The following is a 26,759-nucleotide window of genomic DNA, read 5'->3' as shown; positions in this document are numbered from 1 at the left end:
GTAGTCATATATAGACTGATGTTTGAGTTATCTGATTGTCTGGCCCATAGAGCTGCTTCTATAAATTGTCTTAAATTCCAATTTCTGAAATAGTCTGGCACAAGTCTCGCATAAGCAAAATTATAATAATTTCCAAATAATTTTTATCTGCAAAACAATACTGCACCACTGAACCCCAAGTCAGGGCAAATTAAATTAAGTGGAGATGTAGTCTGATTTGCTACTTAACTGCTGTTATGGTTTTTAATGCAAATATTGACATGGGAATATATTTTTTAGTTACAGAATGATATTTGCTCTTGCAGTATCTTTATAAGAGCTAGCTCATAATTCTCATAAAATATGTACTTAATTAAAAATGTGAAAACCATTGTAAAGGAGTCAAGTCTTAAATAAACCATGGAATGAAATTTGAGAATGTAATATGACCTAACTCTACAGGATAGAATAGACTGCATTGGTAGATTCATTCAAAAGTCTATTCTATACTTTAGAGTTAGGTCATATTAGGTCATATTACCTTTTCTTCTGTTGTTCTTCAACAATTTAGTACATTATAATAATGCTAATTTGTGTTTGTGTATATATATATATATATATATATATATATATATATATATATATATATATATATATATATATATATATATATATATTATTTGTTAGCTCTGATAAGAGAACATTGGTTTTGGAACTGTTTTGGAAATAAATGTCTAGCAAAGTTATGTCAGAGGGAATATCTGAGACAGAACATAATGAATGTTCATGACCTGGTTACGTTTCTTTGTGTTATATTTTTAGGATTAGTAATGTAAAATGGTTAATTGTGTCATCTTTCCTTTTCATTTAATAAAACAGGGCTACCTACTTTACACTTTTTAATATGCTTTGTTTCTGATTTCTGCTGCATTGGTGATGTATTTAGTTGAAATTTGTAATTTTTCTTCATACATTTTTGCAAGCACAATTACTTTGATTTACTATGACTATTTACTTTGTACTACACTGCATTATGCCTATATAAAATTAAAGATAGCAGTTAATAATATTCTCCACTGGGCTGTGATTGTCTTCAATATCACAATCTATATTTTGCTTTGCATATAGAAGAAAATTGGTTTAACCATGTTTAAATGTAACATGTAACAATGTACATGTACTGACACTGCTTTTTATAAATAGGGTCCTCTATATGGTCTCTTAACTGGACTCATTGACTAATTAATTAAATACAAACTAATATTCTTAGTAGGGTTGCCGATGTTGCCAACAGCCATAGTTAATAAGGGACAGATTTGAGATATGTCATTAAATGGGCTTCACAGAGTTCCAAGCATTCATACAGATCCATCGATACACAAATCACTTTCAACACATTTTTGAAATGTACTATATATTAGGGTGCTTAGGGGCTGTAGTTGTATAAACTTATCAAATAAATTATTAAATAAATTGCCATGCACACAACTCAATATCCTGTGTCATTTTGGATTACTGTAAGGTTGCTGTCCACTGTATTTGCAGAAGTTTGTAAAGCACTCCTTAGTAAGTCAACTAGAAATTGAATATGTTCCTTGAGATTTCACTACTAAAAAACTGTGTTGGTATATCTTTAAGATGTTCCTTATTAAAGATGGCTGCTGGTAACCCTCATATGGGAACAACTGAACAATAACAGTACCTAGATTTGATTTCCCTGCTCTTTTGTCTTTTGAATATTGTTGGAAAATGCTACCCACCACAGCACTAAATACTCACTGTTTACGGTACCTGCTAGTGCATTAATATTATTCAGTCCAACAGTAGCCCCAGCCAGACCCTGTAACGTGCCCAGAGATGTCAAAGAATTCATGGCAGCTCCAGCTGAAGAGTTAGCAGTTGATGCAGCCACTAAAACACAAGAACAAATCATGAAAGGTTAATTTACATGAGCTAATACAATACTGTCACAAACAGGCATGCTATGCTGACACATTGTGCTTTATAGGCATGCTTATACAGGTGGTTTATTTGTGATATATTGGTAATGTAAAAACACAGATTAAATTCAATGCATTTTAAGAATGGTGAATAAATTCACAAAAAGATAAATTGAATTTTATGACATCAACATAATCAAGAGACTTGAAGTACTACACATTACTGCCAGTTTCTATATTGTATTTGTATTTTATGCAGTTAGTCTCTAAACTAAAGCAATATTTTCCCAATTTTTCAGGCAGCAGATGTGTGAAGCCAGGCACTGCCAGAGGTATTTGTAATCCAGCCCAGGATTCATTGTACAAAGCATATTGTACATAGAATCAAACCCAGAAAACATCTGAACAAACTGAAATGAGAATCTCTGAAAGAATGGCGCTTGCACAGCAGAAAAAAATGTAATATCATAATAAAGCAGGGCTCCCTTCTGACAACATAAAGCCAGAGGTACTGTTCACAGAGAATATGAAGCGAGAGCCAAACACTTGTTTCATCTTCCAAGTTCTTATCCTTTCCTTGCCCTTCAAGCATTGTAAAAGAAATGTATTAATAGTCCTTTCCCCGTCTTCCAAGGATAAAGAAAGGAGGATTTTCACCTTAATCCCAGGTCGTTTTCTTTTTTTCACAAATGTTTTTTTCTTTTATATTTAGTGTATCTAAAAATCCACTAAATTTTCCATAGTCAGCTTAAAAATAACTTCATTGAAAGGATACTTCCTATATATATTAAACCAGGGGTCCTCTTTATACACCAAGGCTTTAGATGTCAATCATAGTCAACAGCCAGGCCTTACTCAAAAACATCACTTCATGCATAGCATCTATTATCTAAGTAGTGAGAACCCATTTCCCAGGAAGTTCTGAAATATGGAAATTACACATCTCACAAAGCCCAATTTAATCAAACAATTCTTAATTGTTCAGCAATAACTTCAGCAATAGCTTTATGAATGCTTACAAGAAAACCCCAATGGGGTTGTCTTTTTCTTTAGGAAGAAATGAAACACACCAAAACATTGTCCTTGGAATCTCACTTTAACAATGCATCATTATTGGACACTTAAGGCTAAAGTAATTTCTTTTAAAATAGTGTTATCTTTAGCTGCAATGTATTTTATAGTAAATCATTTTGCTAAGTAGGTTTGCTTCGTGGCATTGTTAATGCCATTAACTTTTTTCTAAGACTATTTTCTGCTTTGCAGCTCTCTTGGGTTCCACTAATTGGTTACCAGGCAGTAACCAATCAGTGACTAGCGGGGGCTGTGTGAGTCATAACTATGGTAGACATCCAGTCACTCTAGCCTTTATACATTACATTTTTGGCTAACTAACTATATTAGAAACATTTTTTTTTGCACAGCCTATCTATTTACCCTGTTTTTATTTTTACACTGAACGGTTCCTTTAATGACAATGCTGTAAAGCTTATCTTGGTGGGCCTTTATTTCATATTTATTGTTTACTTGTACCAGTGACAAACTCCCATTGGATAAATGTACAACTTATGAATTGTATTTTTTACAGAGCTCCCAATATACCAGCTAAAGCGTAAATTACCATATTGATATGTAGCTACTATGAATTTGCCTCCTAGCATATTTCAGTAAAACCACAGTTGGGTTTGCTCATGTTTTATATAAACTTTGGCCACTAAGGATCTCTGTGTTTATTCATAGCTGTTTAATCAGTGTATCCATTAATGCTTCCAGTGTAATAAAACTGTAATGAAATATTTGTTTCTCAGATGTTTATTTTCATGTGGAGCAAGATTATAATTTGACAACTAAATCAATGTTATTTATCATTTCTGCCATCCTTCAAATGTGTGCTGCTATCGATTTCGCTTGGTCATTTATTTAACATTCATATATTACACTGATACAAGAGGCAACCAAAATGCATTAACAGTAGTTACTAAAGATGTTGGAAATTGCAGACACAATAATTACTATTTTTATTCCCCTAATTATCCTGCTAAAATGCAGGTACCAGGAAAAATGTGATGATACAGGGTGAATTGAATAATATGGCTCAAACTAAAGTCTGCTTTATGTAGACATCACTAAAACAGATGGTGCATTTTTGTGGCCAGTAAGTCTTCTTGTCTGACATCCCAGGTCAGGCTTCTGGAAATTGGCATTGAAATGGAAATTCAATGGGAATTAAAAAAGTGTAATGACTTTGTAATAACTTTTGCAAACTACTTTGCGAAATCACTGTAGAGACCTTCAGGTAATTAAAGACAATGGCAGAAAGCAGGTTTGTCAGGCAAGAGACATGGTGTACAGTACATATTTCCTCTAAAGTCAATCATATGGTTTGGTTATGGTCTACATACTGTATTTTTAATTATGGAATATATATGTAAATGTTATAAAAAAAATCTTATGCTCACAGACAGATTTTGAGCCTAATGAAACTGTGCACTCTGATTGTATAGCAGCACTTGGAGATTCATTCTCCCGGAGCTCAACAGTACCCCTGAAAACATAATAAGGCATTTTCCAAGCAGTAAATAAAAAGAAAGGGGGTTAAGAATGAGAACAACCGTCTCGGGGGCAAATTCACTAACAGTGAAAATTCGCCAGTGCTGGCTTCGCGCACATCGCAACACTTCGCCAGGTGAAAATTGGCCTGGACAATGCTTATTCACGAAGATCCGAAGTTGCGCACAGGGTACCGAACGCCAGCAAAATTATGCCAGCTACCGTAGTGCCAAAATTACATCACGCTGGCAAATTTTTACCAGCATTAGCCGATCCCCCCTTTAGTAAATTTTCTCCATAGTGTCTTGATGATAATGCATTTAATATTGTCAAGCAACAATCCCCATCCAGTGCCTTTTGAGCAATATGTTGCTAAACATGAGCTCAACTGCTCCCAGTGTCCCTAAAGAAATTTTGGATTTCTGACTTGAAGGCAAGTTTTTTAATGCTTATATTTTTATATTTAAAAGCTTGGGGACCACTACTTTTGTCTTGAGACTTGTCATGACATTCCAAAGCTAAATTTGGCAGATAACCATTGCTTTAAATTTTTTTTAGAGATTTTTATTACAATGATCGACTTTCACCTACAAAATCCTTAAAGGAACAGTAACACCAAAAAATGTAAGTGTTTTTAAGTAATGAAAATATCATGTACTGTTGCCCTGCACAGGTAAAACTGATCTGTTTGCTTCAGAAACACTACTATAGTTCATATAAAGAAGCTGCTGGGGAGCAATGGTGGAAATTGAAAAACGGCTAAATGGCACAGGATAACTAATGGATAACAGATAACACCATTAGACAGACAGAGCTTATTTGCTATCTGATGTGTAACCTGAGCCTTTTCTCCTTTGAATGGCTGCCAACATTGCTACACAGCAGCTTATTTATATAAACAATAGAAGTGTTTCTGAAGCAAACACAGCAGTTTTACCAGTGCAGGGCAACAGTACATTATATTTTAATTACTTTAAAACACTTTTATTTTTTGACGTTCCTGTTCCTTTAAGGCTGCAAAATAAAATACTAATCAAATGCTACTGCTGCCAGATGTACTTTCCACTGCGTGCTACATTTTTGCGGTAACAAAACACATTACATTGTGTTCTTCATATGTATTTCCTACTTTGCACCTAAACCCTATGAGGGTGAATGAGTACAGTAATTCGCTCCAAAAATCGAAAGAATGTGGAGAGTACTATGTCTTAATTGTGTTTACTTACATCCTGCAGTAAACATTCACTAAAACAATACATTTAATTGCAGTCTGTTGGAACAAATATGACATATTAACAGCGATGCAAAGGAAAAAAGAAAGAGGAAAAAATTAGATGTGTTCTAAACAAGGGAAAAGATCAAGGACAAAGGGGAAAAATATTGGATATTGCAGATATAAAGAAAGAGTAAGATAAAATTGGAAAGGAAATAGCTAGTGAAGGTATCATTAGAACAAAGTAGGTTAATGAAGTAAAATTTAAAAATGAATATGGATACAAATACCATATTTTATATACTGAACTTGTTGCACCAGCTTATTGATTCAACATCTCAATAGCAGCAATGATCCAGGATTTCAAACTTGTCACAGGGGTCACCATCTTGGAAAATGTCTGTGACACTCACGTGCTCAGTGGGCTCTGAGCAGCTGTTGAGAAGCTAAGCTTAGGGGTTGTTGCAAATTATCAAGCAGAAAATGAGGTTGGCCTGTAATATAAGCTGTTGCTACAAGGCTGATTAATAAATTATGATGCTACAGTAGTTGCACTGGTTTCTGTGCTGCAATGTAGTAATTATCTGTATTAATTACTTATCAGCCTTATATTGTGACATTTATATTCTATGTGTACTGTATATTGTGAGTTGGTCCCTAAGCAAAAAAGAAGATGGAAAGCTATCTGCTAAAGGACTGTCTTGTCTTGGGCTGGTACAGAAGCCCAAAACATAACATACTGTTAAAACCATTGCCTAAGGGCTTTTTTCTGATACCCAGAGAAAAATATCTTATAACGCAAGTAAAATAGAAAGAAGTGAAATGGCAACAATAAATGATACTGAAATATAATTCAACTCTTTTTTTAACATAATCATTTTCAGTTATCTTTTACATCATGGTCAGTCCGGATCAGTATGTTCAACAAAGTCTAAAAAAATACATATTTAAGTTAACCATGGAAACAAAATTGGATATCAGTAGGAAGAACTAGACTAGAGACCTCTCAAATGTACTCTAAGGAAACATTTTTCAAATGCAGTTATAGTAGAAAGTGGCTGATTTATTAAAAAGGTATATCTGCTATATTGAATCAGGGCTGTTACTCATAGAAATCTGAAAACTGCCTGATCATCCTACTACAAGTTAGAAAATGAAAGCATAGAGTCTGTTACAACTCGAGTCTGTTCTAAATGCTACTCATTTATCTCATCACTACACATTAGTCACTGGCCTATGCATATCTCTTTACTAGTTCCCAATCTGCTCTTTAATCAAATTTACATCATAAACACTCACATTCCTTTGCAACCTTTCCTATTTCTCTGCTCTGATCTAATCAAAATGCTCTCCTTCATACAACCTTTGCTCTACTCTTGACATTCACTCCTGTTTGTTAAATTAATGTAAGAAACTTGTTCATTATGAATTAATATAAATCACTGCTGGTGCTATATAAATAAATGACAATCAGCTATTTTGGTCTTTCATATTTTTTCTCATTACATAAAGAGTGAAAGAAAACTTGACTATAGCTCTCCACAGGAAAACTCCACAACTACGGTATATCTTCCCTTTGTGTGGTTGTAAATCTAAAGAGGGTAGGTATGTCTTTCCCAGAATGCTCTATGAGACACAACAGATGAAGAGAATAACAGAAGTTGTGTTTAATCAGGCTGTAGAGGCCATTACAAGAGATGTAATTATTGAGTAACCACCTGGCAGGTGAGCACTCAGGAAGCAGGAAGTGGGTAGTTGCTTGTGGAAAGAGTTTTGAGCAAGCTTAAGAGAACCGCCTGTGAGTTCAATAGCTGTAAAGGGCAAGTCCTAGATAGGAAAAAAAAATTAAACCAAAATAACTAATTCATGGGTTTGTTTAGTTAATAAATACCATATTAGAAAATTGTGAAACTCCCATTATAGTTTTATTATAGATTTAGGTTTTTGATTTGGAATAATTTTAGCGTATTGTTTATTAAAGGCAAGACATTTCCTTATATATTACATGCTCAGTAGTTAAGCATAGCATAGCAAATGAATGAGTTTCAGTATATGGAAATGTACTTCTAGTCTAAACCAAGGGCTTACTCTAAATTCACGTAAAATCAAATAGTATCATTAACTGATGACAGAAGCATCATTGTTATTAGATAATCACAACCTATCGGCACAGCAATTGCCAAGTGTTTCTTATCCCACGAGGTCTTATTATTTTGTGTTAAGCCCACCTCCTCGTTTTAATGTGTCTTTTTAGGATTTCTTGCTGTAGGAGACAGAGTGAAGTGGATGATTTAGGAGGTGAAGCAAGAAGAGAATGAAAAAGCATTTTTACAATGTCTACAATACATGTTAATGAGGAGGTAGATGTGACTAGCATAAGATTGGTGCAAGATCGGGACTTACATTTAGCAACTTTTTTGTGAGCAGCAGAAAAAAGATGTGTAGCAGTTGTGAAAGAACTAATAATTACAATAAAATACAAAACTTGCACATAAGCTAAAGGCTTCAACTGTTACAACAAATAACCCCAATACCATTATAGTTATTTTCCTAAAATATGCCTTATCAAAATAAATGCACTCACAGCCCTAAAAGAGAAAAAAAAATAATTTAGACTTCACACTACTATTCATATGCTGAATTACGCTATATAGTTATGTGCAACAGTTAAAAAATATTAAAACACTCGTGTTTTATTTAAGTATAAATTGTGTTTTGTCACTGTAAGAGTTTTGTTGTACAGTTATGAACCTTTAATCGCATTACACCAAAGTGGTATATCAAGCAGAATATATCTATGGACCACTTGATATATTAAGTGGTCCATAGATTTGATTAAGACCCCAGGGAGGCTGTTCTTATTCAATTGCAGAATGAGACTGTTTTTCCATTACAAATTTCAACTAAATTGTATAATATAGAGGGAAGATTCTTCTCTCTACTGAATTGGTATGGCAATCTCAACTGTTATTATGACGTATTACTTATTTTAGAATCCTATTTGATTATTAGAACCCACTTAATGGTGTTGGGTTATTTCTGCCATAACTGAGGTTCAACTTTAATTCATGTTAAAATTAATTGGTTTTGTTTGCTCTACTTTAACTTTTTAATTCAATGGTTGCCATTAATATTATGAGACTTGTGTGTTTTGTGTGTGCAATCAAAAAAATGACTATAATGTTTAAAGGTAATGTAATTTTGCTCTGAAACCACACTAAATTACATATGTTTTTAAGTGTAATTGATTCTGGAAAGTGTATATTTATATTTAGGGATCGAAGCTACTGAATATTTATATGTACAGGTATTTTACTACCGTTTCCCAAATTAAGGGTCTTTCAATAATTTAGATCACTATACTATAAGTATATTAAAACATTTACACATGAAATAAACCCAATATATATGTTTTAACACCAATATGGATTTGTGTAACTTGGTCAGGATCATGTACAAGTTGTTGTTTTATTAATACACAGAAAAAGTATAAAAGAAAATATAATTTTTTAATTGGAATTATTTGCTTAATCCATGGGGGATGAATTTTCCTGTAATTTTGAACTTTTTTTATAATGAGTTTCCTCATAAGTGATCCCATACCTGTACTCTGGTAAGCAAAGGATGGCAAACCCTACAGCAAATAGATAAAATAATAACAGTATGCACCATTAAAAGGAAAGCCTTTTTGGCTACATATTTGTTATACTCTACTTTAATAGTAAATAGATTTAGTAGAGTAGTGAAAAAACTCTCACTCTTTATTTCTGGTTGAAAGTACAAAGTAAACAGGCATTATATATATCTTGAGTTCACTTTCCCAATTGTGCAGTACTGCATCTACTCCTTTGTGATGCTTTCTCATTAAAATATGCACATTGTATAACATGAATCTGCTTCAGTTTTATACTTCTGTATCATTAAAATTGTCAAACCCTTTTGAATGTAAAAATGGATTAGTGTCTGCACAGCAAAATGTTTTATCCATAATATTTACTAGCTGCTAAGCAATAAGCCTCTTCTCTTTCAGATAGGAGTTTCTTCAACTAGCAATGCTCCTTATTGTATAAAAAAACAAACACAAAAAAAAAACAACACTAGTGTTGTGCCTTGAAAGACAACCTATTTTTAGATCACTCCAGGACCATCCCAAAAATATGGCCTTTTATGCAGGTTAGTATGAAAGCTTTGAAATAATAGCTGCTTAAAATAAAAGCCATATTCTTTCTGAATCCCAGCTTGACCCTATTGGAATTTAAAGGAACAGTAACACCAAAAAATGAAAGTGTTTTAAAGTAATGAAAATATCATTTACTGTTGCCCTGCACTAGTAAAACTGATCTGTTTACTACAGAAACACTACTATAGTTCATATAAACAAGCTGCTGTGTAGCAATGGCGGAAATTGAAAAACGGCTATATGGCACAGGTTAACTAATGGATAACAGATAACACCATTAGACAGACAGAGTTTATCTGCTACCTGCTGTGTAATCTGAGCCTTTTCTCCTTTGAATGGCTGCCCCCATTGCTACACAGCAGCTAATTTATATAAACAATAGTAGTGTTTCCTAAGCAAACAGAGCAGTTTTACCAGTGCAGGGCAACAGACATGATATTTTCATTACTTTAAAACACTTTTATTTTTTGACATTACTGTTCCTTTAACACTGAAGTATTTTAACTAAAGTTGCCAGATTGATTTAGTTATTACTGTCAATAAATGATCCCTTAGATAAAATTATACAGAATATACTGTATTTAGCTAAAAGCTGAATTTTATTCTTTTGTGCAAAGGTGCCACTGGCTCTAATATGGTCTGCTTTAGTAAATAAGTATGGTTTCACCATTGCAGTTCTCCCTGATAGCACTACTATATACTATTGTTGGTTGGTATTATTGGTGTGTTAGTCTTACATCTTACATTCTTGGGGTAAGTTGTCTCTTGGCTGTGACAATAAACAGGCAACCTTAAAGACTGTGGATATGGATATCAGAAGCTTACCCCACATTACCCTAGTTTTTGGACCCTTCAGGATATTTGGACAATGCTGACATAGCATATGGTCACACTGCAAGCATGAAATCTAACCTTTCCAATATGTTTTAGTGCATGGCACCCAGGTATACTGTATATGTCATCCTTCTATACATATACTTTCCTTTCTTCTGACAATTACTGCCAAGCCCTCCATTAATTTTGTATTAATGTCCCTGAAGAACTGAAATATTCTGCACTGAACTTAATATTTAGCAGAATCTTGTGGCATTGGCAAACAGTGGGATGCAGCTTTCATTGCCAATTCCAAGGTCACTTGTGAATAATGTTGAAACAAAGGACAGAGCCAGTACTACAACATTGTCCCATTAATCACAACTCTCTGGACTGTGTCCTTCAGCCACAGCTGGACTCCTCTGTGTACTTTATCATATGTTCTATCAAAATCTTTAGTGTGCCATGACCACCACATACTAGATTCTAGCCATCACTTTCTAGAAAGCTATTAACACATATAATAATATGATGCAAAACTAACGGGGTTAATTTATGAACTCTGTAACTTAGATCATTGTTAGATCTATTAGATTCCAGTGCACTAAATACATGTTCCTTAAACCCTGTAATTGGCACCATGGGTTGTCAATTCTGGAAGGTGCTAGTATTCAGTGCCAAGAACTGACACCCACTAAAAAGGAATGTGTATGACTGCTTGAACATGTGAATTAATTGGCACAACTATACGCTCCAATAAATTAGTTATCACTTTCCTGATTGTGATAGACTGAACTGTTGGAAGTCCTTCTGGATTCCCCAGACAGATCTATAATGGATCCTCCCCTGTAGTTTACATAAACTGTACTGTACAATATAGATTTATATAATAATGTATATTAAATATAAGGCTTTCAAATACATGCTGCTGTTTAATGGTAGATTTCATTGGACCGCTTATATCACCTGTGGTGTCCATAGCTACTGTATATGCCAAATATTTGTTATGCTGTAGAAAAAGAAATAAAATATCGCATGACACTGAACTTTGCTCTTTCAGTACATAGGGTTCATTGCATCTGATCAGTCACTAATACGAGGAGCACAAAAATAACCAGCTTATAGCAGCTCACTCCATGCTTTCAGAAATGATAGGGTTTAAGGAGTTTAAGGAAGGGGGGGGGCTGTCCATGCTGTTGGTGAGCTGCAGAAGGGAAGGTGGGAGGAAGCTCTGGTGCCTGCATCTTCCTTGTGCTCTGAATCGCCAGGGTAAGTGTAAAGTTCAATGGTGATTGGATGAGTAAACGTTGAACATCCCATTCAGTGTATCCTATCCCCATGCAATTTTTTTCACCTGGAATGGATGAGTGGTGACATTTTTGCTAGTGGGAACATTTTTTTGTGAATCTCCACTAGAATTTGCCATGCATTCCGTTTTGCCAGATAAAAACATTTTTGTGCTGGAAAAAACACACGAAACATTGATGTCAAGGCAATTGACATTTTCAGTTAAGAGTATTGTAACTGTAACTCATCTGTAATTTGCACAGAGCATGATTATTACTATTTTATCCATTAAAGGCAACTTTACAACTGGTCTTCATTTTTTTCTAGTTTTTGAACAATTTGCCTTCATCTTTTGCCTCTTTCCAGCTTTTAAATGAGGGTTACTGATCCTGGAATCCAATAAACTTGCTCCGTGAGGCTACAATTTTATTGTTACTTTCTATTTCTTAGCTTTCTATTCAAACGCTCTCCTATGGTAAATGGAACCCTAGCATCCAGAAAGCTGCTGAAATTCCAAACTGGAGAGCTGCCAAACAAAAAGCTGAAGTAAACAACAAAAATAAAAAATGAAATCCAATTACAAAGTGTCTCAATAACATTGCCTTTATCATACTATAAGTTACTTTTAAGGTGAAGGTATCATTTATTTTTTATAAAGCACCATGGATTTCTGTTTTATACATTCAAAACATTTTTTTATCAGCAGTGATGATTATTTGAAAGTACAGATAGAAGGAATATTATATGCATAAATGAGAGTTTGAAAAGCTCTCTTTATAACAAATGCTTCTTCAATGTGTTGGAGCCCACAATATACTTCCTAGTTACATTTACATTTAAAAGAATATTGCCTCCAAATTGCTGCATTAATTAATATTTTGGCAATGCCATGTCATATTACTAATATTTGCATATGCTTTTTAGATACTCAAATAATTTAAATAATAGAATAAATAGATCAAATTCAGATCTGATAACAGAAGAATCTTATTTAAAAATATCAGTAGGGCAGCAGATTCTTGTTAAATGAATGAAAAGCAAACACCGTCCAATCACAAGCGAGACAACACAAAACAATGACATTTGGTATTGAATGTATGGCCACCTTTTAAATAAATGTTTGCTACAGCTGTAGATTAAACTGAACTCTTTTCAAAGAACCTATGTGCAAACTGTAGATTCACAGATAATACAAAAGGCAGAGGAACAAAGGTACAGTATAGTCAGGGCTGCTAGAATCAGCTACAGGAATATTTTCTGATACTGACACCAAGCTTTTTATTGTGATAGAGACACCGTTAAGCTGTAAGATTTCTTTTTAATAGAAAAAGAGTTATGGCATAATGCTTGGTATCTGCTTTAATTGAAATACTGTACATATCTGCAAAGGCCAAAGTAACATAGTATTTCCAGTAAAGCTACATCTTCAGGATGCACGACTTTGTTATCCAAAAGTCACTTTAAAACAGCACTGGCTAAACTTTGGCTAAGGGAAGTGACAAAACAACCTGAAATCAGTCACTGCCATTTGTGCCATTCCCTCTAGGTGCATAGGCTTAGCTTGTTAGGAAGATGGGAAAAATGTAGTCACGGAAACAGATTTTACATGCAGTTACCTAATTATGGGGTTTAAGCATGTAATGTCTGCATTTATTAATATTATATAATCTCTGTTCTTGTTTAAATCATTCAATCTTAATGTACCCATGTTTATTACAACAGTTTTTGTCATTTAAACTGCTCAGCTATAGGCTTTATATTATTTCACTAAACTACATGGCGAAAGGAGCATGCTATTGGAAATATTTACATTTCCTAGTGCCCTTCCTGCACCATGCATTAATGTCTCAAGGCTGATTCTATTCTAAAAAATCATTCACAGTTGCCATCTTGTTTCAGAATGTAATTTAGTGCAATAACTTTTGTGCTGTCAAAATGTCTGTTTGTTCCCTATAAGAATGATTCTGTGGGAGCAGCTTTGCCATAAAACAAAAATATATACTGCTTCTTCAGCAGATGGGACAGGGATACAAACTTACTGATTTACTTGATGTAAAAAGAGAAAGGGATATCTTTAGTTTTAAACAAAAGGGGTTATTTAAGCACAGTTCCAACTCAGTGTTGGACAATTTTAATTAATTTACTGTTAATCAGCTTGTATAAAAAAAATTACTAAATCCCTCGGGTGGCCAAATGTCTGACCACATACCTGGCATATGTAGAGTGGTATAGCAGGATCATGGCCCACAAGATTTAGAATGGGCAGTTTATCTTCTTCATTTTAATTCTGTGACAAATAATATGTCACAATTTTTTCCCAGCCAAAACATTTTCAGCAAGTCTGAAGCAGATGGTAATTTTTTGGCAACATATTTTAGATTCTATTAAAAAATCTTAGTGTAACTAGGCAGCTGAAACACAAAATACAGTGACCAACTAGAGGAACAGTTATACTGTGGGCTCTTTACTGCCTGCTCTTTATATTAGTTAATAAAATATTTTTTAAATGAAGTTATGCTATGCACAGGCTGATCATAGGAAGTCTGACCACCAAACTACCTAATCTGAGAGCAGTTTAATCATATTTGTTGACTCCAATTTGTTGCCCATACAATTACAACAGTGTCTTAAAGGAGAATGAAAGTCAAAAAACAAAATTAAAGTCAAGTATGTATGTGCATATACATACTGTCAGCATACCTCATGTCGATTTTACATTTATGTGTAATACTGACTTTAAAGAAAAATTATTTCCAACATGTTAGAAAATCACGGTTCAGGCATGGGATCCATTATCCGGAAACCCATTATACAAAAAGCTCAGAATTATGGAAAGCCCTTTTCCCATAAACTCAATTTTATCAAAATAATCCAAATGTTTGAAAACGATTTCCTTTTTCTCTGTAATAATAAAATAGTACCTTGTACTTGACCCAAAGAAGATATTATGAATCTTTATTTGAAGCAGAACCAGTCTATTGGGTTTATTTGATGTTTACATCATTTTCTAGTAGACGTACGGTATGGAGATCATTACTACAGAAAGACCCATTATTTGGAAATCCCTAGGCCCCAAGCATTCTGAATAACAGGCCCCATACCTGTATTCCTCTTCGTAGCTGACAAAGAGCATGTGCACATCAATCTCCCCTGAGCCCTGTGTTTGTGCCATACTGCTCCTATTCTTAATTTTTGAATGAGGTGAGGAAATGAATCAGATTGGCAGGTGCGCAATTTCGGACAAATGGAGAGGGGAAGTGACGTGCAAGTAAGGACGATGGCAGCCACAAACTTTGACTGAATGAAAAAGATTGAAGCAGTACAGTTGGCAATCTAGACTGGAAATTGATTTTCTGATCTGGCCTCTCAGGGGGGAAGCCCATAACAATAATTTAGGGAGAAGCATAAAATGCAAACTTTCATTCACTTTTAGAATTAACACAGTGGAATTCATTGGATCCACCTGATCTGGTAAAGATAATGTCAGATAATGTTTTGTTAATAGAAAGGATGCGCTATATACAATTTCCCCCTAAAATTTAGGCCTCCACCCCAGACATGCTGTGATATAAGTATATATAATTAGTTAGTCACAATTAACGGGTGATTTATCAAGGTTCAAATTTTAATTTTTGCCAGGATTCCAATTTATTTGCACAAAAACTCACAACTTCAACTTAGATTTTTAAAAACTCGAATGTCTATATTTTAAAAAAAAAAAATCCTCAAAAACTAGGCAAAATTCAAGCCATTTTTTTTATTTGAGATTTTCAAGTTTTAAAATTTGCAAACTCACAAATTAGAGTTTTTTTTTAGCATGTGAATGTGAAAAATTTGAGTTATTCAAGTTTTTTTCTTGATTGTATTCAATTGAGTTTTTTACATTCAGTTTTTTTCATTAATAAGAAAACACTCAAGTTATTTTAAATTGTGAGTTTATTTGTCAAAAAACTCACAAATTATATTTTTGCGAAATAAGTCCATCAGTTTTATTTCAACGTAACATTGAATAGGCAATGAAAAATTCCACTGTGTGATTTCTGCCCTTATGGGTTAAGATGATAGTCCCTTTTTTGTATATTAATAGTAAATTCTTGTTTCGTAGGCATTAGAATTCCAGAAGAATAGGACAATATTAGTAGAAACATGCAAAAGTATCTTAGTATGTCTTGTTATGTCTTTTATCAAGGATTCTTAACTTGTAGTTTGGATCACAAAATGATTCCTCCTCCTATTATTTAAAGTGGGTCTCCATGATTCCCTTTAATGGTTTGAATATCTTTTTACAGTACACTGCATTAATTATCAAAATTGCATAATTAATTCTAAATCAATTCTTGGCTGTTAAGCTCTGTTAAAAAAAAAAAAAAGTTAAGGAGCTCCAATCCTGGCAGAAAAAAACGTTTACAGAAAAAATAGAAGGTGAATTATAGTTATGTCAATGAATAAAATAAAAAATAGCCTAAGATGGAAATGTTAATGTCACTTCAAAATAGGAAGATTATGATATGGACAGTTAAAAAAATTCTACTAAACAAAAGAAAAATTATGTATTAAAATAAAAAAAGTATAAAAATGAAAAGGCTGTGGATTTATGAAGAACAAACGCATGCTATTAAAATAATAATGCAATGGCCACACAACTGTTTTTGGTGAACATCCAAAAGGAATGTTTTTTGCAAGAGACAGAAAATATGCCTCACCCGGACTTGTTAGTGCTCCCAGTGCACTAGTCGTTGTAGAGAGAGGATTTGCATTTGTGGTGGTTGCTGAGGTTTGGGCTGCGGCTGCTGCAGCTGCTAAAGTAGCCAAATTCTGTAATTGCAAAGCATTCATGCCTGTGTAAGAGACAAAAGAAACCTTGAGCGACAAAGTGTTTAGTGATTATGTGTAATTTTTCCTCCAGAATGCCTTTCTCATGCAGGGTACTGTAAGAAACTAGTGAAGGGGAAGTGATTGGTTGTCTTTAAAGCAAGCAATAAGTATTAGGGATAAGCATACAACATAAAATTTAATTATCCAGAATCCATGCATGGTAACAATAAATAACAATTGAGCAGCCATATTGTATTTGCCTTTGATTAAGGATGACAACAACAGCAGAGGCAAATCCATTTACATTATTGATTATGATAGCAATTTTAATTTGCAACTAAAAGTCCAAATATCAATTTAACCTTCACCTCCACGACATTCAACTTAAGATAGGTAATCCACACAGCACGAGTTGAAATTAGAAAATAAGTTGCAATTCAGGCTGATTTCGATTTCACAGGCCAGGTTAATCCGTAGGGAAAATCATTCGAAAATTGCACCTTGTACTCCACTCCTTAACTTTATGTCCACCAGATTTGAATCCCATCCCTATACCATAAGCCAAACTTCTCAAGTTCACAGATGTTTTGCCTAGAACTAATATCTAATCCCTATCAACAATGGTAAAAATGATCTTCTCTTGTCTAATATTTGGTTCATAAATACCACCACTATTCTTGTACGTTGCTAAATAATCATTTTTTAATTAATATAAGATCATTTTTAATTAATATAAGATACATGTTGTATATTTTATATCACATTGCCATAGTATATTGTAATTTCTTACTGCTCCATTATTAAAATAAAGTTATACAATTTAATTCACATGCAGAAAATTTCCAGTGCTAGTCACAAATACATCTGTTCAAAAAACTAACAATGAAGAAATAGTGCAAATAGTTTCATGCAAAGGTTTTGCAACTAATTTGCAGCCTTTCACCCTTGCCTTGACAGTTCAGATGGAGAGAGCTTGTGAAGAAGCTTAGTCAAGCAGTCACATATGCTATATATATCCCAGGTACCTGAATTTATATGTGTTTCCCCATAATTTCTATGATTTTACAAGGAAATTGCAACTCATAGTTCTTTCACCACTGATCTTTTTCACATATCCGATGTACTAGACTAAGGAAAATTCCTTTAAAAAAACAGCATGTGAACATTGTGTGTTTTTTTGTGTTTAGATTGCTTTTTTTCCCTTCAAGTGTGTTTTTGCTCCCATTCTCAAAAAAACAAAAAAACAATAATAATAATAAAAAATAAATAAATTAAAAAAAAAAAAAAAAAAATATATATATATATATATATATATAAATGTAGTCAGGAGCACTCTCGGGTATAGTGATTAAGAAGTATCTTTTTATTAGAGTTTGTAATACTCTAATAAAAAGATACTTCTTAATCACTATACCCGTGAGTGCTCCTGACTACATTTATCTATTTCCTTTTGAGGAGCACCCGGGATTTGATCCAGTGAGGGTGAGTGCCGGTGTACCATATGACTATATATATATATATATATATATATATCCCCAGCTTTTTTGTGGCTATCTGTTTGTAATAATAAATCAGCTCCTTAGGCTCATACACACTATATTTTTAGCTAGTGCAAAAGATTGGTTTGCCTAAGTTTGAGATATATAGTAGTTTAACTGCAATTTTTTTTGTTGTAGCTGATATCTATGAATGAAAATGATCTGTAACACAAACAATGAGATTGCAATTGCAGTGCCATTTTCTTGCAACACAAGAGATGCAGTTACTGCTCTAACTGGTCAGGATTCACCTCCATTAATGTGAACACCCTCATAGATTTTATATTTTTGCAAAAAGGCTGACTTTCCAGTGACAAAATGGTTCATGTTATAGTGCTTTTTATAAAACCCAAAAATCTCAGTGTGCATAAATATTCTTGTTTTTTTTTCTCTTTTTCTCTTTTCTATTCATGATTAGTTTCAAGATGTGTCAAATTTTTTTAAGGATAGACACATGAAAATCTTTCATTCACCTGAGGTAATTATGTGTCTTATTGTTCATAGTCATTATCATAAATCTACATATCAATAAGCATGAACAGATGTCAGTTGTTCCAAGTGCTTGCCAATCATGCCTGTTAAAAAATGACAGATGGGTGGTTATAAAAACATTCTCACAAGGCCTATTAGCACATTCACAGACATTTTTGTAGTGAAGCTGAAGTTGAAGTAGCCTCGTGAAAATAAGATCCAATATGTGACTAGAGTATCCCTCAGTCCAGTTGCAATGATATTATTAGTTGACAGCCTACTCTCAACCCCCTCCCTCCCCAAGAAATTATATCTCAATATTCAAGGCCCAGATTAATTGTCAATTATTATTGTCAATTATTATTAATTATATATTCAGCATCTTTTTATCTGATTCATTTCTGCTAATTGCTTTGCTGCATCATGAAAAATGGGATAAACTGACATTTAAAAAAACATAAAAATTAACTGGCATTACTATTTGGTTCTGTATCAATGAATAATACACACTGTAAAAAGGATGAAACAATTTAGGTATTGGATGGCTATTGGATTGGTGACTATATTCAGATTTATTCAGAATTGCTATTGGTGTCTATTTCATATAAATCAATGTGTGAATTTCAGCGTAGATAGATTTAAAATGATTTACAAATTGTTTTACATATCACAGATCTGCAGGAAAATGGGAATTTAAGCTTTTTGTTATCTGTATTATTTGTACCTTCATATACTGTACAAGAATAAAGGTTTGTAAAAATAAATGTATCCATGTATTATAGATTATGCTACAGTGCTAAGGGTAGACTCTTTCACTACTCACTCCTCTTTCTTGGTTTCCCTTTTATACCACACACTCAATATTTACTGCATGATGGATTCTTATTGCTCTAGTGTGCAACAAACACAAATTTTAAAAATGTTGCATGCAAAACATACATTGTAATGAGAGACTGGACAAGATGTTTGCTAATCATATGTGGGCACAATAAAATATTTTATGTTTTTGTGTTCTAGGGAATGAACCCATAGTGGGGCATAATTATCAATATCACTGGTGATTTTGCCCATAGCAACAAATCAGATCTTTGCTTTTGTTTTCTAAATTGTCGGTGACTGTTCAAATCTAATTACTGATTTGTTGTTATAGGCAACATCACTCATGATGTTTGTCTTGTCAGTGTTAATAGATACGCCCCATAGTCTTTCATTATGCCGTATGGTCTGTTCTACTGCATGTCAAACATGCCTATTTTTCCTGTGGTCAGTGTTTGTCTGATTACCAGTGGATACACAAAAACAGGGATGGGAGGGACCAATAAATACATTTATTTTCAAGCTGAAGAATATACTACTGGGCAACAGCAGAGAGGTAATGGTTTCAAAAGTAATCAGTTAGTAAAAATATCCTACCATTTCCCCAACTTGGATATGAAAGGCTATCAATTCAAGCTGGTTGATGAAAACAAAAAAAAAAGCGCAGATTCTGAACACATATTTTGTCTATCTAGACAAATGAGAAACCAGTTAATGAAGGTTTCCTTCTTGATAGTCCCAATTCTAGTAATATAACTAATGGTGCATGGTTCACACATGAGGAAATTCAAAAGAGACTACAACATGTTAAGATACACAAAGGTCCGGGGCCAGATGGCATTCATCCCAGGGTACTTAGCGAGCTTTGTGCTGTGATTTCCAAATCTCATTACTTAATTTTTCAGGATTCTTTGAGGTCTGGCATAGTGCAGAGAGACTGGCGAATTGCTAATGTAGTGCCGCTATTCAAAAACGGATCCCATTCTCAGCCTCAAAACTATAGGCCAGTTAGTCTGACGTCAGTGGTAGGAAAGCTTTTTGAAGGGTTAATAAAGGATTAGATACTGGACTTCATAGCAAATCATAATACTATGAGTTTGTGCCAGCATGGTTTTATGCATAATAAATCTTACCAGACTAACTTAATTTATTTTTATAAGAAGGTAAGTAGGGACCTCGATTCTGGGATGGCAGTGGATGTGATTTACTTAGACTTTGCTAAAGCATTTGATACAGTGCCACACAGAAGGTTACTGGCTAAATTAAGGAATGTTGGCCTGGAACATAGTATTTGTACCTGGTTAGAGAACTGGCTAAAAGATAGACTACAAAGAGTGGTGGTAAATGGAACATTTTCTAATTGGACCAGTGTTGTTAGTAGAATACTGCAGGGCTCTGTACTAGGTCCCTTGCTTTTCAACTTGTTTATTAATGACCTGGAGATGGGCACTAAAAGTACTGTTTCTATTTTTGCTGGTGATACTAAATTGTGCAGAACTATAGGTTCCATGCAGAATGCTGCCACTTTGCAGAGTGATTTGTCTAAGTTGGGAAACTGGGCAGCAAACTGGAAAATGAGGTTCAATGTTGATAAATGCAAGGTTATGCACTTTGGAAAAAATAATATAAATGCAAGTTAAACACTATGGGGCAGATTTATCAAGGGTCGAAGTGAATTCGAGTGAATTTTCGAAGTAAAAAAATTAGAAATTCAAAGTAATTTTTTTGGATACTTCGACCATCGAATAGGATACTACGACTTTGAATTTACTTCGAATTTGATTCGAAGTAAAATAGTTTGAATATTCGATAATCAAAGTACTGTCTCTTTAAAAAATCTTCGACTTCAATAGTTGGCCAAATTAAACCTGTGGAAGTGCTTTGTTAGCCTATGGGGACCTTCTAATGCATTTTTCTACGTTTTTTGTAGTCTAAGTAAAATCATTTGATCGAACAATGAAAATTCTACTTCGACTGCAAAACAGTCAAATTCTGTAAAATATAAAAAAAAGGCATTAACTCAAGAGATGAAAACATAATTATGCCTCTTTATAGGTCCCTGGTAAGGCCTCATCTGGAGTATGCAGTGCAGTTTTGGACTCCAGTCCTTAAGAGGGATATAAACGAGCTGGAGATGGTGCAGAGACGTGCAACTAAACTGGTAAGGGGGATGGAAGACTTAAATTATGAGGGTAGACTGTCAAGGTTGGGGTTGTTTTCTCTGGAAAAAAGGCGCTTGCGTGGGGACATGATTACACTTTACAAGTACATTAGAGGACATTATAGACAAATAGCAGGGGACCTTTTTACCCATAAAGTGGATCACCGTACCAGAGGCCACCCCTTTAGAACTTTCATTTGAAACAAAGTAGGTGTTTCTTTACAGTGCGGGTAATGTTGTGATGGCTGATCCAGTTAATGCCTTTAAGACTGGTTTGGAGGATTTCTTGGATAGACATCATATCAAAAGCTATTGTGATACTAAATTCAATAGTAAGTATAGATATGGGTATATATCATTTATGTGAAAGTAGGCAGGGTTGTGTGTATGGATGCTGGGGTTTCATTTGGAGGTATTGAACTTGATGGACTTTGTACTAATGGGTCATTCCAGTGGCTGCTCATACTTAGGTATATGAACAATCATACACAAAAAATGTTTTATTTCTTTTATAAATAATATTTCAGTTAAGTTAATCAGTCCTTATTAGTGATGGGCGAATTTATTCGCCAGGCGCGAATTCGCGGCGAATTTGCGCGATTCGCGAAACGCCCGCGAAAATTCGCGGTAAAAAAAAATTTTTTTTTCGAAAAACGGACGCCGGCGTCAAAAACGGGCGCCGGCGTCAAAAATGACGTTTCGCGAATTTTTCGCCGTTTCGCGAATTTCGTGCGAAATTCGCAAATTTTTCGGCGAAGCAAAACGGCGCAAATTCGCCCATCACTAGTCCTTATTAGTATCAATCAAAGCTGTCAATCATAGGAGGAGGAATCACAGCATTTTAAATCAGAAGGACAGTATGAAAGTTTCCTTTTATAAAAGCAATCCTTCAGTCAATACCTACTGTTTGCATAATGACAAAAAAGGCATAATTACACAAATTTTTTACACATTAATTAAAAAACCTCAATGTTTTAAAAGTTATTTGTAAATATAGTAGATATGTAGTCAGAACAGGTGTTGTCAGAAACCCCATTTAATTCAACTTTTTTTTATCAATTCAGTTTCAGTTTTTATAATTTCAGTTTCAGTTTAATATTTCAGTTGTGATTCCTTTTATGTTATGTGTTTGCATTTGGAGCATTTCTGCCAGCTTTGATCCTCAGCCTCTCAGTACATGAAGACTTCTGCCTCAGTAAACTGTCTATGGAACAATTTGATTTATAATCCAATATGACTGCTCTGCTTCAATGTGTCTACTCTAATTGTGAAAGTAAAGCCTGCCAATCCTTCTTTCAAAATCAGCACTCTATACTTGCTCATGCACTGGAAAATGTAAGGGTGTGCACTTCATGCTGTGGATCAGTGTGGTTGCTTTAGCTTATGACATCAACTTTAAGGGGCATATTTATAAAGGGTTGAATTTCGAATTGAAAAAACTTCGAAATTCCAATTCAAAAAGACCAACAGAAATGAAGTTGTTGTTTTTTTGGTTGAATATGTCTGTTTTCGATCAAATAGGTCCGTATTCGGCCGAATTAGAATCATACGAATTGAAGGAATAGCGCATTCGATCAAACTTCGATTTTTCAAAGTCCACCAATTGACTCCAAATAGGTTCTGGGAGGTCCCCCATAGGCTAAAACAGCAATTCGGCAGGTTTTAGATGGCCGAAGTTGAATTTTTAAATAGACAGTACATAATATATTTTGATATTCGAATGTTTGAATTTTGAAATCGAATTTGGACTATTCCCTAGTCGTAGTACACAAAAAATAGCTCAAAATTTTTTTCATTCGAAAATTCAGCTCAACCTTTAATAAATCTGCCCCTAATTATACACAAATAGTTTCTGCCCCTAATTATACACAAATAGTTATGGGTGAATTTGTCCCATTTCGCTTTGCCACGAAATTCATGAATTTCCTGTGAAATTCGGGAAGTGGGTGAAAAATTCACGAAACACTATTATTGCCACCGACAACAATTAGCCGGCATCAAAATTGACCCTGGACGCCAGTGACAATTGACGCACATTAACGTCAATGGGTGTCCATTTAATTGTCGCCGGTGTCGAAACCACCACACTTCACATGTTGACCCATCTGTACACTTAATGGTTTGTAATATGTGCTACCTGACAATGTACAAATGGTTGCCTTATGCAACCATGTGCAGATATGAGTGACTTTGAAGCTGTGCCTTTTGATAACAGTTTCCTGAAAAATAAAATGCTTCAAAGGTGTAGTCTTGGGTTCAAGGTTAACATTGTTAATTGGAAAACTGCCAGTGACTTCTACTGTGCAACAACAACAATGTAAATAATGGCCAAGACCCCTCTCTCTGACAGCACTCTACAAAAGCAGTCAAGCAAGCACTGACGCAGTCTTTCAGCCAACATACAGTAACAGTTAAGGAAATGACATGACCTTTCAGCTAGAACTTAATCATTATATTATATATAGATCTTTATTGAGCTGTAGATCTATATTAAGATGGTAAACAGTAAGAACAAAGGCAAAACAAAAAGTACATCTTTAGTAGCAAAACCTACTTACATTTTTTTTTTTTTTTGGTTTGACTATTACATTGCCATTTATAAACAATATAGCATCCAATGTCCACAGTGTTGTGCTTCCCATGTTGCCATTCTACTTCTCTATTGAGCAATGTTCTTGAATACAGAATTTCTTGTCCATGTAAATTTTCATGTAAGGTTTGTTTGGTGAAAAGAATTCCCTATTATCTAATATCCAATACAAATGCATCCACTCTTTTACAGTAAAGTTAATTCCAGTGACCATGGAGGATATAAACATCCTCCCAAAGTTCACAGATAATAGTTTTCTGCTTGATTCTGTTTTTTTCATGTATAAGATAACAATGAATATCAACGAATAAGTCAAAATATGAACAGCCAGCAGGTGTTAAGATGAAAAAATAATTCAGTGATCTTAACATCTCCAGGCCAATTTATATTGTCAGGAGGGTTTAGATTACTCAAAGATGCCAGTGCAATAATGAGTTGCTGTAACAACTGATCAAGGGATATCTTTGGGGAGAATATTGGAATTCTTATTGGAACTGAAGTTGGAATCTAGAAAACAATAAAATGCTGAGATGAAGCCCTCAAGTGATACACTCTCAATCAAATAAGGAAGTTCCCATTAGAAAACCAAGTTCTTAAGTCAGTTCACCAGTTTCTCTCACTTCATATCATTTATAGCACCAAAATGTCCTTTTTAACTATTTATTTCATTCATTAAAAAAAAAATCATTTTTTTAAATTTAAGATTCAGAATTAGAACATGCCCTACTGGTAAGAGGAATTTACACCCGTAACATGAACATCTTGAACAATGTAAGTGTGGCTTTATGCTAGGAGTGGCAGTGGTAAATTAATACCAACGTTCCAGTTACATATTTTGGTTTTAACACATTTTTAAAGTCCATGCTATACAAATACACTCTTTATGTATAAAATTGCTCCTGAATAAAAAAAAGTATAATAGTTAAAATATCAATAGAAAGAAAGATTTTGACTTTTTTGGGAGAATCTCTCAGTATTGTGGATTGCCTTTTTTGCATTATAATAGTTTTGCAGCATGAAAATTGAGATGGAACCCATACTTGCAAGGATGGAACAGGCCTTCCCCTAACAAATATGTTAGTTTCAGTAGGTGTTATAAAAATGATAAATGAAAGGCAAAACCCCACTATGCAGTGTTCATTTTAGGACTTTTGCTACCACACTCCTCATTGTCGTTTCCTACCAACTACCATATATTGATGCATCACTGAATATTTGCTCACTGTTTGCTGAAACAGAATCTGGTGCACATTATTCTTTCTTGTGTGAGAACATCATAACTTTTGTAATGGTATGCTCATTTGGTTGGGATCCAAAGGAAATACTGGCAGCTCAAAGCAGGTTAATTTCAGGGTTCCCTTGCATCTGTAGAAACTGTACTTTCCAGTTGCACATAAATGCCTTTACCTTTGCAAGTACTTTTATGAACAGCACCCAAATGCATACTGTATAATTTTCTATCCATTTTAGTGCTTTGTACTTGTGCTTGCGTTCATAAATGAACTCTTCTATCTTGCATTAATGATGACACAAAGAGTAAATGTTCAGTCTTTGTATATTTATGTTTAAACATATGAAAGGAATGTGCTATGATTCTGAGCTATTCAACAGGTTTCAATGGAGTAGTGCCATTTCTTTGTAACCCTAAGATTTCTTTTTCTCCTATACTGTCAGTTTAAAATGGTCAATCGCATATTTTATAGAAAGTTATGTTTAGAAGCAATTCAGTCTGATTAAATGAACAGGTAAGAGGGAAGAACATGTCATAGGTAAAGATTGAAAAAACCCTGAAATCTTTGGGTTATTGCACGAAACCCAGCGCAGATCAAAAAATATTTGGGACTTTTCCCATTGACTTATATGCAACTCCGGCAGGTATGAGATGCCAGATCTCGGATTTGGACTTTTTCCATCCTCGGGGTATAATAAATCCCAAAAATTTGTGGGTTTTTTTCCATTAAAAATTCGGATTTTTGGGTTTTTTGGCATTCAGAGTTTAGTAAATAACCCCCTAAGACTTAAATCTGTTATTCCTAGCATGGTTCCTTTACTAATTAGCTCCCGTTTACCCTCACTCTTGGTCTATTGCCCATAACCCTTTATATGAAGGCATGAAAGGGTTACATACCCCCTTTATAAATCATTACCATTCTTCTTAGCAGCAAACCAAAATGCATAGATGCTTTACTTACTACAGAATTTTATATATGAATAATAAGTGGGAAATAACAGTTTTCTACTTGAATAAGATATTATTGTGTGCTAAAGACTTGCCTACATGGAGATGTAAACATTGTATATTAATGCTGAAACATCATAGGGGCTGACTACAGCATACATACACTAAAACTCCCTTTTAAAATAACACTGGCAGAGTACAGAACAGAAAGTGGAGCATGATACAGTCTA

The 26,759-nt window shown here is 34.2% G+C and overlaps 1 protein-coding gene across 23 annotated transcripts in view; it reads right to left on the bottom strand.

Annotated features, from left to right (window-relative positions):
* Positions 1–26,759, bottom strand: part of celf2.S (CUGBP, Elav-like family member 2 S homeolog) — a 282,887-nt gene that overhangs the window by 10,484 nt on the left and 245,644 nt on the right. For 13 of the 23 annotated variants that reach the window (XM_041587455.1, XM_041587456.1, XM_041587457.1 and 10 more), the window contains 2 exons: positions 16,663–16,797; positions 1,759–1,890 (listed from right to left, as the gene is read on the bottom strand). In XM_041587455.1, the coding sequence (XP_041443389.1) occupies positions 1,759–1,890; positions 16,663–16,797 (267 nt within the window). 23 annotated transcript variants of the gene reach the window in all.

Source organism: Xenopus laevis, chromosome 3S (genome assembly GCF_017654675.1).
Source record: "Xenopus laevis strain J_2021 chromosome 3S, Xenopus_laevis_v10.1, whole genome shotgun sequence".
In the NCBI taxonomy this organism is placed as follows: domain Eukaryota; kingdom Metazoa; phylum Chordata; class Amphibia; order Anura; family Pipidae; genus Xenopus; species Xenopus laevis.
This window is presented reverse-complemented; position numbering and strand designations above follow the sequence as displayed.